The 15077-nt window shown below is 41.3% G+C and overlaps 1 protein-coding gene across 1 annotated transcript in view; it reads right to left on the reverse strand.

Moving 5' to 3' along the window:
• COL23A1 (collagen type XXIII alpha 1 chain) overlaps window positions 1-15077 on the reverse strand; it is a 311553-nt gene that overhangs the window by 72702 nt on the left and 223774 nt on the right. The window contains exon 4 of the mRNA XM_079967558.1: window positions 13105-13131. Within this exon, the coding sequence (XP_079823684.1) occupies window positions 13105-13131 (27 nt within the window). The remainder of the gene's footprint in view (window positions 1-13104; window positions 13132-15077) is intronic.

Consider the following 15077-nt stretch of genomic DNA (forward strand, 5'->3'; position numbering starts at 1 on the left):
GATTTTGAAACCAGTACATCAGATTATCTGGCTAAGCAACCTGAACTGTCTGGTGAATCAAATCTTTCTTGAGACATCCATGGATTGGTAAAGAAGATACAAAACTCTGTAGATCTGCAAAGCTACAGTGAAAATATGATTCTTTTCAGTGCTCTTTAGTCCCTAATTATGAGGTTTGTGGTAGGACCCAAGATACAAGGGTTCTGTAGCTCATAGAAGCAACTTGCCTGTCTCCTGGAACCGACCATGGTTTCTGCATTTAACAGTCCAGGTTCACGTGTTCACCTCACCATCCTTTGAGTCTGTCAGTTTCTGAAGTAACACAAGCAGCTGTAATGAGATCTTTCCCTGTTCTCATTGGAAAATAGCAACGCTTCTGCTACCATCATTCACTTACACTCAATGCTGGCACAGCTTCTTGCTTTTTGCCACCTGTCCCATAATTGCAGAAACTTTTGATTCATTCAAACTCTTGATTCATTCAGACTGAGGCTGTAAGATGTCACGGTGTATTGAAAAAAAGTGTGCAAAAAGGCCTGAAAACAATCCTGCATAACTGATGAATATTGAAAATGTGAACATTGTCTCTGCAGCAATTATTATTTAGTAGTTCAGGATAGGACTGTGTTTGAAAGAAAATTGGTTTGAAGTCCATATCGCGATATTGGTTTCATCTTTCTTGACTTGGAAATATATCACGAATCATGATGTGTGTTAGGGGTGGACAATCAATCAATCAATCAATCAATCAATCAATCAATCAATATACCCTGCCCATCTGGCTGGGTTTCCAAAACTGGTTTCAGTCCATATCATGATATTGATTTCATAATTTTTGACCTGGCAATATATTGCGAATCATGATGTGTGTGTGTGTGTGTGTGTGTGTGTGCGCGCACGCTGTGCAAAAATCACAATGTGGGAAAAACCGCGAAGCCAGCCATTGCTTCTACACAGCTCCATTCTTATTTCAGATGTGATATATTACAAATATATCCAAATATTATCCAATTTTATCAATGAAATGATGTTAAAAGTTTATCTGCACAATATATTAAAGTTAGCCATGCTGATTAAGAAATTCTGTACAATTTCTTAACTCCTTTCTATATCCTCTGAACTCTCTGCCTGTCCTTCCACTGATTGGCATTGACTGAGATGCTTGATTTTACAAAAGAGCTTTACATGTGGGGTTGCCAGATTCTCTATGGCTTCCATTAGCTCACTCTTGATGGAACAGAGGAGCTGGGATAGGCTAGATGCTAAGCGGTTCTTGGGTTAGATTAAAATGTAAACTCTAAGGTTGTTAAATAACTCATCTTATGTTAAACCCTTCCATCTTTGTGTCTATAGCATGGAGATTCAATATTTTTTCTACTTTAACATTTTAAAATGGTGTTTCCTTTCTAAAATAGTCTATATTTTTGGTACCTACCTCTTTATTGATCTACTGTACTCCTTCTTGCCCTTCGGCAATGACAGCAGTCTAGTTGCAGTGTCAACTGTAGTACTGTGTGGTGCCTAGCTATCCCACTGATTCCAGCTTTTGTTTTGTTTCTGCATCTGCTTTATATCTCTACTGTGGCTGAATACTGCATCTAGATACAGATCAGTGCACAGAAGAGCTGGGAATAGCTATATTTTCAAGTAAACACTTTCCTGAAATAACGGAACATAAGATTGTTGTCTTCTTACAGTCCAAAAAGCACTAGAGGGCGCCTTTAAGCTTAGGAAAAATGTGCAAGGTAGAAAAAGAAGGAAGGCACACAAACACACAGAAGCTTTTGACTCAAAACAGGATAAATGAGTTGTTTTGTAAGGCCACAAAAAAAAAAAAAAAATACAACATGGACAACCCCATGCATAAGCCATAGTGCATCAAGAGAGTACTGATTTTTACACACACACACACACACACACACACACACACACAAATAAAAATTGAGTTGGGAGAGGATATTTGTGGTCTACACAAGTAACTCTCAGTACCTACAGGTATGGATGATATTTTCCGATCTATGTAGGAAAGAATCCCAAGTTTGTTAGTGCTAAGGACCAAGATTAGCCAAAATTCTTGCAACTTTCATTATGGGGAGAGGAATACTATGTATTATGGGGAAAGCTCAACTAGGTATGGCTAGAAAGAGTCTTGTCTACCAGCTCTGGGATTCCCTGCTGCAGAAGGTGGTTTCTTATTTCTCCTAGACACTTCTAAGTAGCACTGGTAAGACTGTAATTTCTGTTCCCAGCGTAGATTGCTGAGCTTTCCACTAGGGATCTTTATCAGCTGCAGTGGGAAATTCTCTAACTAGCAAAACACCCATAATATAAACTCAAGCTCTGCTTATGTCAGTGGGGTTTAAACCATGTACTTGAATTCTTTACTAAAGTGGAGCCAAGTTATGCCTAAATCTCAGTGAGGTGCTTGGGCCTGTAAATGTCTTCCAAATATAGAGCCTGTCACTTTTATTATGCTGACTCGTACTTCGTTACTCAAATAGTTCAACGGGGCCGCTCCAAGATGGTAAAAGGTTAAGCAAGGTGAGGGTATCAAATTTGGTTCCTTAAGGAGGCTGATCTATTCCTTTTGGCCCCTACAAGCAGTCCAAAGAAAACACTTTCAAAGCTACTGCTTTTGAGTTCTTCCCTTTGTCACCTGATCATTACCATACAACCAGGATACTGCTGCACATGGTATTTTAATACTGCACTTTAGCTCAGTATGAATTCTAATTCTCTGTCCTTTAGGGGTGGGCTATTCTAAATGTCCCTAGGGCTGTAGATAAGCTAATATCACCTGCTCCCCAAGAATCATGGAGCCAAATAAATTCTATAACTGAGAACCAGTGGTTAGAGTGTTAGTGTAGGACCTGCGAAGCCAGGGTTCAAATCCCCACTTGGACATGAAGCTCACTGGGTGCCATTGGGCCAGTCACTGCCTCTCAGCCTAACCTACCTCACAGAGTTGTTGTGGGGATTAAGTGAAGGAGAAGAGAACCATGTATCCCACCTTGAGCTCCTTGGAGAAAAAGGTGGGATATAAATGCAGCAAACAAACAAATTTCCAGTTCTCTGGGTTCATATCTGTCGATAAGCTGGTGCACCATGGAATAGGAAATTGACATATTTGACACTACTTTATTATAAAATAGATTTTTTTTTAATTACTAGGGATAACAAGCCAATAATGACAGTAGTTAATGTACATTATACAGACAATTTAAAAATCACAATGTGCTAGTCCTACACTGACTTTCGAACACTAAGCAAAGTCTTCAGTTCTGATTATCGGGGTGGGGGTGGGGGTGGGGAATCAATAACGGTTCATCTAGCTCTAAGTTCATGAGTAACGTTCTCCTTTTAAACATATTATGGGAATGATTCCATCCCAGCAGGTGCAGTACTCATACACAGAGGAATTATCATAGGACTCAGTGCAGCCCTGTTTTCTCCGTATTTGGCACATACAAAGACAAGTAAGAAGGGCTGGACAGGAATAAGAGGCATGGAAAGAAACTCCAAATACTTGTACAGTGGTACCTTGGGTTAAGAACTTAATTCGTTCTGGAGGTCCATTCTTAACCTGAAACTGTTCTTACCCTGAGGTACCATTTTAGCTAATGGGGCCTCAGGTTAATTTCTGTTCTCATCCTGAAGCAAAGTTCTTAACCCGAGGTACTATTTCTGGGTTAGGGGAGTCTGTAACCTGAAGCGTTTGTAACCCAAGGTACCACTGTAATTACTTGGTGTGCTGATTGCACACACCCACACCCACAAAAACATTATGTGCATGAATTGGGGAAATTTGGTTCTTTTGAGCCCTATGGAAACCCCTCTGCTTGTGGATGCTGGGCTGTACTTGAATTTGCCTAGTGATTTTGCCCACCATTAAAAATAACTGGACATTAAATACTGTATTTTTCGCTCTATAGGGCGCACCTGACCATAGGGTGCACCTAGTTTTCAGAGGGGGAAATCAAGGGAAAAAATATGATTCCCCCCCCCCAGCTCTGGGAGCAGCTCCCGCAAAAGCCCACAGTTTGCGGAGAAGTGGACAAAAGCCTGCAGGAGCTGTGCACCCTTTAAAGAGCGCGCGGCTCCTGCGGGCTTTTTGACTGAGCTTGTGGGACTGGTGGTGGGGGGAAGCGCTGCTTTCCCCCACCGCCAGCCGCAAAACCAGGTTGGGGAGCAGTGCAAAGGCGGCACACGCCTTCCCGCTGCCCCCCGAGCTTGTTGGGCTGGCGGTGGGGGGAAGCGTTGCAGCCTTCCCCCCACCTTCGTACAGTCTTTCTAGCCTCTGCAGGGCAGTGGGGTGAAGGCACCCTGCTGCCCTGCAGAGGCTTTGCGCAGCTAACCCCAAGCTAGAACAGCAAGACAGAGCGCTGCGCAGCGCTCCGTCTCCCTGTTCTTGCTTTGGGCTTAGCCGCGCAGCCTGCATTCCTATAGGACGCACACACATTTCCCCTTAATTTTTGGAGGGGGAAAAGTGCTTCCTACAGAGCGAAAAATGTGGTAACTGATGCAGAAGGGCTGAATCGAAGGAATGAGTCTACACAATTGCATGGATAGACTAGGCAGTCTTTTAACAACACAAAACCTCTCGTTATGTCTTCCTCCTTGTGCAGCTGTTTAATTATGAATACAGAGAACAATTTGTTGTGGGGGGCGGGTTATTACATTTTCTAGGGGAAAGCACATAACATTTTACCACTTGCTATGTGTACCTAAGCTAAAACAAAACTGCTTACATTCAAACTAGCTATGAGTATGCTTCCTTGCCAGGATGTAATCTCTATTTCACTATAAAAATAGAGTGGCTGTTTCTATATAAAAAAAGTTTATGTTTGGTGCACCATTCTAAAATGCTTAGCTCTTTTACTAACTAACAGAAATAATATGCTGATAAAGTTTCATTTTACCTATAGGAATACGACAGATTTCGAATGTAGTCTGGCAAATTACTCCCTTTGCTGGGAGTACAAAACTGGCTCTTAACTAGGTTTCATATATATTCTGAGGCCCAGAGACCACTGGAAGAAAGAACTCCATCCGGCCAGGAGGTCAATGGGAGGGTACAGAAATCCCTATCTGGGACATAGTACCAATTTGATGCACTGCCTCGGCTCCAGACCATATTCAGCAAAAGCACCTCATTAAGATACTTGGAGATACCCCATGAAAGCTTTTCCACCTGCCTCCTGCATTAAGAGAAAGCAAATCCAAGAAGATCAAGATCATGACTAAGGTTTCTGTCATAATCAGGGATCAGTACCTGAATACATACGCTCTCACACAAACACAGACACATTCATTGAACACTTGTTTCAAAAGTTAGATACGATAAGAAAATAGGCTGATAAATATTTTTAGGCAAGTTTGCATCATAATAATTCAATGTTAAGAAGAAATATTAGATAATTTTTGCTCCTTGAGCCTTTGCTCTTTCTTGAGGTACTTATACTTCTCCTGAGATGGTACATCCAGTTAGCAAATGTGCACCTTCATCTTGCCCACCATGACTAAGTAAGGTGTGTGTGTGTGTGTGGGTGTGCAGAACACACACCCTCACAGCAGACCTTTCTTAACCCGTCCCTTCTTAAAACTGGGTTACACGTGTCATTAGAACACTGGATAACACTGGAGAAGATAAGATTACTGCCTAGCATTTCTAGTAAACATAGAAACTACATTACCTCCACTTATCTTTTAAAAAACTACATTCAAAGTACAGTGGTTATGGCCTGGACATGACAAGCCCAGCATCAAATTCAGCTCCATGCAATGTATTTCGCATCCCTGGGTCCAATGTAGAGTGCCTTTCTTTTGTGGTCAAAACACCTCATTTTTCAACTTCATCTTTTTTTATCCCCCCCCAAAGAGCAGGATCTACTATTGCATCCTGTTGCTCCTGAGTCTCACTCGCTGGATCATCACCTTGTCGTGGTGAGTGGGCTTGCACGTTCCTATGACCCTTGTGAGCAAAGCCATCGGGAATCTTGTACTCCCAGCAGGGTCACTCCAACTCAGAACTCAAGGGAGAAACGTGCTAAGAGGAAGGCACGCCTGGCAAATCCACACCATGATCAACTCCCGCCCGGGAACCAATGTCCCGACTATGGAAGGATGTGTGGGTCCAGAATTGGACTCCACAGTCACTTATGGACTTATTATTAAAACCGTGTTTATGGAAGACAATCTTACTCGGCTACGAGTGATCGCCAGAGAAGAAGAAGAAGCTCCTGAGTAACATGTGCATTAAACTGGTTGTTGCAGAACTCCACTAAAGTGGTGCCCCAGGTACTTTTCTGATGACAAGGTCAATTCTACTCACTCCAAGCTACATACTGCAGGTGTTGGAGAGAAACATTTCGCCTAATCTTATTTTATCCTATTTCTAGAAAAATCAATCTCCACATAAACTTTGAATCCTTCATTTTTTTACCCCCCCCCCCACATGGAACCCTCTTTCAGCAAGTTTATTCTGTCTTCCATCACACTGGAAATCAGGTTCTGCTTGTTAACACACCACATTGACAACTCCCCACTGCCTGCTGGACGCATGAGATCTAACGGTGGTCTGCATTCTGCAATTGCTTTTTTAAAGCTTTTGTTGAGAAACTTTTAATTTAAATATAATGGGTACTGAAATCTGTTCTCACATTGCAATGATATTGTGAGTACCAATATTTCCCAACTGTGCATGACCTAATTGCAGTTCTTGAAGGATTGACTTGACAGACTTCAGACACAGAGACACTGTTTGGAGGTCACCAATGTGTGCAGGGATGCCAGAAAGCAGTAAATTGAACTCAAGTGGTTTTCATTCTGCGGGGCACGGAGAGGAGCAGGCAAGGTCACTAACCTTCCAACCCTATTCCCTGTAATTAAAATCCAATCAGACCTTTAGATTGATTCAAAGTGCTTCTTGGTGAGTCCCGGGGGGATTCAGGGATGCAAGACACAAGGAAAACACTTTTTGCTTCTCAGCAGTTGCAAGAACATTGGAAAACGAAAATACATTTGGCAATAGGCAATGGAGAAAGGGAGGAGAGAAAGGGAAGAGAACGGTTTGACTCTGTTTGACAAAAGCCGTTCTCATAAATATAGTTCTAGGATGAAGCACAGTAAGTTGCTGCTTTCTCTTCCAAGCCTTTTGCAGAGTCTTCTCATTTCCAGTTCTAAACCAAATTGCAAGATGAAAGCAAACCATATCCCAAAATGTACTTGTGGTATGTGTATGGTGGGCATACACCACCCATTTGTGGTGGGGTTTCCTTTTAATTAGTGCTTTACTGTTGTATTTGTGTGTTAGTTTTCAGTTTCTCTGGGTGGTTTTTGTTGTTATTTTGGATTTGGTTTGTTTTTGTCTTGCAATTTGTTTTTAAAATGGGGAACGAGTACTGAAACTGTACTGTCTTATACTGCTATCTTCTAAAAAGAAAGAAAGAAAAATCCTGCATTTAAAAACTCAGAATTTTCTGGTAATGCTGTTTTGTGTAAAGTAAAAAGGTTGCTTTTGAATTATGTGGTTGTGAGCATAGTTTATTTTCAGGTGGACAGTTGGTGTCTCAAGAGCTAGTTGAAGATGCTTGCTTTGAAACTAAAAGAAATTCCATAAATGAGCAAAGATGGTTGGTGTTTACTACCTAGCACACACACAAGATACTTGAGTGTGGACTAGAAAGAGACATTTGCTGCCCAAGACAAAGGAGAGATGATGCCTGCCCATTGCACAACAACCAGTAAGACAGGCAGGTGACTCTTACTTCAATGCTGGCGATGAGGCAAAGTTATCCACTGCACCTAGGCAACAGGCTAACTTTGCAATCAAATATATATCTTAAAAATAACTTAAATTGCCAGTTCTCCCTTCTTAGAAGGAAACAGGTACTTCAGCAGCTGCATCTGGATCTTCCCATAGCTTTAGGAAGCAGGGAGCCGCATGCACTTAATATTATTTCTCCTTTCCGCCATAACCATTTATGATACATTTTTACACAACACATGAACCCAACAAAGAAAATAAGTGTTTGATATCCCACTTTATCACTACCCTAAGGCGTCTCAAAGCCGCTAACAACCTCCTTTCCCTTCCTCCTCCACAAATGACACTCTGTGAGGTGAGTGGGGCTGAGAGACTTCAAAGAAGTGTGACTAGCCCAAGGTCACCCAGCAGCTGCATGTGGAAGAGCGGGAAGCGAACCCGGCTCACCAGATTACGAGTCCACCGCTCTTGACCACTATACCACACTGGCTCGTACATGCATACTATTCATAAAAACTGGTCAGTAGGCCTGCTGTCACGCTTAATCAATGAGGTGCTTCTCTGTACAACCTTTAGAATAATTATATATTTCAGGGTAGGTAAGAATTCTCTGTTAAATATGTGAATAATGACTACACACTGGCAAAAAATAACATTAAATAGGAAGAATATAATAAAGTTTAATGAAACAGAAATCACTAGGCTAGTTCACTATAAAACATCCATACAGATTTTAATTGGGAAAACAACTTGTTTCCTTCCCTTTTTGCTTTGTGATGTTTTTTCCCCCAGAAGCAGCAATGGGAAGGTCCTCCTTCAGTTGGCAGAATCCAGGAGCAATGAGACCTGTGTTCATTTTCTTCTTGATTGCTACTTGTTAGGGGGAAATACCGTGGGCCTGCCTGTATTTTGGTAATGGCGAGGATTAGGTCTGACAGGAGGAAACTTGTAATGTTGAAAAAGCATATAACGTAGCTTGGAAGGGCATGCATTCCACAGCCTCAGGGCTGTCATGGAGAAAGCCCTCACATGAGCTACCACTGCCTGAACTCTACCAGGGCCTCTTCGTGGCGAGACATGTTAATATGGGTGGAGTCTCTCCACCCAGATATTTGCGGCCCAAGTCATTTAAGGCTTCGTATGTTAAATATGGTCCTTGATTGAGGCTTGGAAGTAAACTGATGAGTAGGTCAGATCTTTTAAGGCTGGCATAATATGTGTCTGGCTGGTGACGCCCATTAGGACCCTAGCTGCTGCATTCTGATCTAGCTGCAGCCTCTGTAGTATCTATAAGGGGAGCTCCACAAAGAACGCATTACAAGTGTCCAAACAGGAGGTTACAAGAGCATGTGTTACTGTAGCTGGACTTTCTCTATCCTGGAAAAACCTGGCTGGAGAACCAGCCATACCTGCAGATAGGCTCTCCTATCCACTAAAGCCACCTGGGCCTCAAGTGACAAGACTAGATCCAGGAGGATATTTCCTCCCATGGCAAACTCCTGATCTGGATTAGCCCCCCTCAACTGTACCTCCTATTTACAGATTTTTTTTTTTTAAAAAATATTGCACAATTGCTAATTGCATGAATGGTGTCACATTTAGCTCTCAATTATAGTTCTCATTTGATTCCCTAAAATAATCACACAGTTGGAGTCTTCGATAGGGGAGATACATAAGCTGAAGTCGGGGCAGGGCCTCTCTGTTGCTGCAACTGCCTTATTGGGTGCACACCTAGGAGTAGCTGAGAGATGCTGGACTGATAGACACACTCTTCCCTAACTTGCAAGTATAATTTTGACAATAAAGAGTTAATTCCCCACTCTGAACATTCCGTACCCGATGGCGCTGTGACTGTCACATTTTATTCGATCTATCCACTTTCTTCTTCGAAGGACCATGCGATTGCATTCTTGTTTTGGCCACAATACCTGATAATGCTTACTGTACTTTTAATAGCTATTTGAAGGCTGAAGCTAAATTAGTATCAGCTACGCTAGTGCTGGCAAGGATTATGATACTACCAGGATTAACTGGGCTGAAGAGAACTGAAGTGATTGGCAAGGCAGCCAATGGGTAGCATTATTAGAATGTAAGTGTGTAAAACATCAGTTCCACCCACAGGAATTTATCAAATGTTGTCATACCAGCAGAAGTGGGATACAGTGGTACCTTGGGTTAAGTACTTAATTCATTCCGGAGGTCTCCGCTTTTAACCTGAAATTCTTCTTAACCTGAAGCACCACTTTAGCTAATGGGGCCTCCTGCTGCTGCCGCGCAGCCTGAGCACGATTTCTGTTCTCATCCTGAAGCAAAGTTCTTAACCCGAGGTAATATTTCTGGGTTAGTGGAGTCTGTAACCTGAAGCGTATGTAACCTGAAGCGTATGTAACCCGAGGTACCACTGTACTTCTCTCTCTTTCATATTTCTTAGGCTGTCACACCCAAGTGCAGTGATCAAACTACAGAGAGGAAGGAGAAAGGTTTTAACCTCTTGCACTCAACTGTGGTCCCAAGCCAGATCAGGTCACTGCACCTGTAATTGGGACTTCCCAAAAAGGATCTGTTGTTTTATGTCAGGGTTTGCCAACCTATTACCTGTGAAGGCGTTGCCTTACCCCCAGGCAAGGCCCCCAGACTGAGCTTTTTATTGTGTTTTGTTTTGTTTTATTTTATTGTAAGTATCTAGTCCTCCTAGAAAGAAAGTTATAAAGCAAAATGTGCAGGTACCCTTCTAAGCATTTTCTCTGAAATAGTCAGCTTGGCTGTTCCTGCCCGTCACAGTGTTTTTACCCGCTGTATGAAGTCAGAACTATGACTGAAAAGTTGAGTTGTTTGGACACCAGGAAATGGCTGGACAGCCTGGGGACCTAAAGAGTTATGGTCCCCTTGCTTACTGCACTTTTCCTGCTTCTTTCTTTTCTAGTCCTTGGAATCTCCCTTTGTTTTTCCTCAGCAACCAGGATGCATCTTTCCTGTGTCCCTGGAAGTTATTTTCTGCAAATACTACTCTCCTCTCAAAATGTGAAAACTTAGGAATGTTTCCTGGTGTGCAGGAAGTACAGGCCAGGCAGTCGTTATGGATTCACTGTATAGTAAACTTAGAGCAGAATGAAATCCATGTCTACTCAAAAGTATGCGGTCATTTATGACTGGTGCCCACAGTACTCTCTCAAAATTTGAAATGTGCCCACTGGTCCAAAAAGGTTGGTGGAGTTGTTATGTCCCTCTACCTCAATGGAGATCTTGTAGTCACACTGAAAACAAAGCTAATAGTGGAGCCTTAAAATGGAGTTTCTCAACTGTGCTCATGGAGTACTACATACCAGTTTGAGTCCAGGGGAAGTAATTTGATGCTTGCCAAGGACAATAATGGATCATTTGCTCTGGAACAAAGGGTGAGCCCAGGAATGAATTTTAATGTGCCAGTATCCAAGCATCCCCCCACTGAGGACAGATTATAAATGTATTACAGACCCATTGGTATGTAACTATAGGGGATTAGTACATTCCAACATTTCCTGTTTGCAGGGGATTGCGACTAAAAATAGAGCTAAGACTGCAAGAAATAAGCTTTTTTAAAAACACACACACACACGATTAGAGTAGTCAGTAAGAGTATTTCTACGGTCCATGCTAATTCATGAATGAGCATTCAAATTCCTAGCGACTATATTTAAGCAGACCACTTAGAACAAACCCTGTTTGCCTAATCTTTAATAAATTACATTCTTAGCGCCTGAAAGCCAAGAAGGTTTTTACACAAGTTGGTACCTATTTTTTGCTTTTGCCCTTCGCAGAACTCCACCCAGTAGGTAAATCTTTGCTACTTCTATAGCTGGTCCAGCTTTTCTCTTATCTAGAATGCTCATTTACACTCTATATTTGTCTTTAATACAGACATCACCAGAAGTGTTTCTCCTCTTAGGACCACACCCACCCACCCACAACTCACATTATCAGTAATTAATTGCTACACTTAATTGCTTCTCATGCTATGACAATGTAATGAATGGGAAAAAGAGCTAGGAGCATGCCACTTGTTCTTTAAAAACCCTCAAACAAAAGTAGTGTATTTGTACAGTGTTTACAGAGGAAGAATACACCACCGTCTGATTTTAACCTTAAAAAATGGCATGCAGGTATGTAAAAAGGAAGTAACCTTGCTAATGTTTGCTTCAACAGACTTTTTTTATTGCTACATGATGTTGTCATACTGGAGTACTAAAATGACAAACGTGTCTGCCTCTAATAGTGCAATCGTATAATCAACTCAGAAATCAGGCAGAGATAACCTGGAGCTATTTCCAGGTAAAATGCACTTGGAACTGCACCCTAAAGCTGAAAAAGTTATTAAATAAAACTAAACAAACAGTCATAAAAATTGCACAGGTACTGGGAAGGACTTAAGACACCTTTATCATTTCTATCACAGCATTATCAAATAGGTATTCGTGATAGCCATGCAACCACATTTCACACAGTAAAAACAGCAACGATGGATGTGTTATCTGGAAAACAAATTGCATTTCCCCAGATACAACTATGGTACATTACATGCTGGAAATTGTAATAATAATAATAATAATAATAATAATAATAATGATGATGATGATGTTCCAGCAATAGAAGCATGATTTGAGAGAATATATCTGGAGTAGACAATACGTAACAAATGCCTATCAACTGATCTTGCGGCAAGGCAGATCCCAGATACTAGCCCTAACACATATTCATGTAAATGACTTCAAAAACACCCCAGCTGTTCTTTTCTTTAACAGCTAGATAAATAACTGTGCATTTGCTGTACTGTAATAATCTGTAGATCACAACTAAATATAAGCCTTTCTCTGTTTACAATTAAGCAAACGCTGAGATATCTCAACAGAAATCTGTTTCAGCACTGGCCTTCCTAAAAACAAACAAACCAAGCCAAACAGGCTTGTAATTCCTGTGTGAATGAAGACTTTGAGAATGCTTATTCTGTTTTTCTAAGATGCATATTCTGTTGCATGCACATGCCTTCCCCCTTACACTGGACAGAAGGTGGAAGCCTGTGCACGTGGGTGTTTCATGTAGCTTTGGATGAGATCCAGGACTGCCAACCTGCATTCTAGTTGCTCATCCACTAATGCCAATTAAATAAATTGCTACCAATGCATTTGGAAACAGCTCTTCAAAGATTTAATATTAAAACCTTAAAACTATGATAATGATTGAAGGGGGAAGGGGGAGGGGAGGGAGAGAGAGAGTGTGCTGACAGGGATAGTAAGAAGACTGAGGTTCAGAATGATGTGCAGTTTGGAGAAAAGATTACAAAATAAAGGGAAAGGCAAAGTTACCGGGTAACCAACTCGTCCTGACTGCCCCTGTGATATTAAATAAGGAAAACAATAAGATCAGTCAATTGCACTTAACAACAGCAAGGCATCATAGAATATAAAAAGTCAGGGGTTGATCTGAAAGGGAACAGAAGCTCTGCAGGGGACAACTCCTGTCCCCTGAGCAGCAGGAGAGCAGAACAGAGGTCATATCTGGGTACAGTATATCCTTTTTTAATTTTTATCTGTGCAACAACCATATGAGGTAGACTGGGTTGTCAGATTGTGATCTGCCTAAGACCATTCTCCATTATGGGTAGTATTCAGCTAAGTTTTAGTCAGAGTGCACCTATTGAAATTAATGGACTTAGTCATGTTCTTTAATTTCAATGGGTCGACACTGAGTAAAACTTAGTTGAATACCAGCAAAGATTTAAACTCTCGTCCTGCAAGCTTAGACCCAACACTGCATTAATCTTCATTAGTCCACATAGAACAACTTTTTCTAAGAGTAATTTTTCTACTAACAGGGGATACTTGATACAGTATATCTAAGAACTGAAAGCAGTGTAAAAACTCAAAATTCAGCTGAAAAGTAACCTTCAAGTGTCTCTGTTAGTTAATGCACGTGGTGCTTTCCCCAAACATGCCCTCATGATCCCACTTGATTTTGTAGTCCTTAACGCATCACCATGTTCAAGTCACTAGGATCACACATAATCGCCTTCATTGTTAAAAAACAATTGTAGCCAGATATTTGATTCTGTAGCTCTATGGACATGCTGTTCAAGTGCAATTGGAATACTCATGGCGAACTTAGAGTGCAATTAGAGTACATGGGTGAATTTTGCCTCCCTGCTTTTTCTTCTTTTTGAGCTACAAGTGGACATCAGCTGGGGGGAGATGAGTCCTTCTCAGAGGGAGAGGAAGAGCAGCTTGCTTCCTTGACCCCTTTGCTTTGCCTTAGGCTGGCCCATTGCCTAATGTTGCTTCCAACCAGAGATATAAATTCTTTTCTGCAAATGTAAGGCAGCAAGAGCTGCATCTGTACAGCAGGGTCAGGTTACACTATGCAGTGTGTACATATAACAGAGGCATAAAGCTATATTATTTATATATACATGCAGTAGTGGCATAAAAATGTATTAGCTGACACACTCTTTAATTCTATGCTGCGAAGTTCATGCCTCTTCTATTACAACCCTTGAGAAGGTCATGAGCCGAAGGGGAATATGCAAGTATTTTTATGGGCATAAGTTTAATATGTATTTGGCATCTGGATCACTGAATGATATCTGGACAACAGTAACTCAGTTTACACCTTCAGACAAATGTTCTTCCAATTTTTTAAAGTTTCTGCCTGGTTCCATAGCCGAAATGCTTAATAAGAAACAACGGCTTTAAATAATGGAGCACTTTGATCCATTCAAAATTCTCCTCACACCAAACTGACTCATTGCGATAATTTTGCTTAGCAAAATAGGAACTCAGAACGAAATATAGGATTGGTTCTAGATATCTGAAGATTATCTGGGGCAGAGGCAATCCATGCACTCCTTACAGTACCTTTTCAAGCTGGCTCACTTCTTCTTACAATGGGTGACATTCAGATTAGAGGAACTCCTCATAAGAAAGGATGGTTTAGAGATGACAATTGGTAGATGAGGGTGAAAAAGGAGAAAGAATATGTCTCTCCACTTATTTTATCTTTTTTCACCTGCTTTGTTCATGTCACCTCTAAAATGAGAGACATATGTCCACCTCTCACTACCAGAGGGAGGGCCCAGGGCCAACAGGCCTACCCATTTCTGTAACAGTAGTAGAGGTAGTAGTAATAGTAGTAGTGGTAATTGTAATAATAATACTGAAAACCCAATAATAATGGACTCAGTATGTACTATGCAGTTCAGAACTCTCCTGTGTCAGTGACCCTCCATACTCTCTACCTTACCATACAGAGTGTTTTATAATATTTTGTATGGTTGGTGCTAAAT

Source organism: Podarcis cretensis, assembly GCF_951804945.1.
Source record: "Podarcis cretensis genome assembly, chromosome: 2".
Classification (NCBI taxonomy): Eukaryota; Metazoa; Chordata; class Lepidosauria; order Squamata; family Lacertidae; genus Podarcis; species Podarcis cretensis.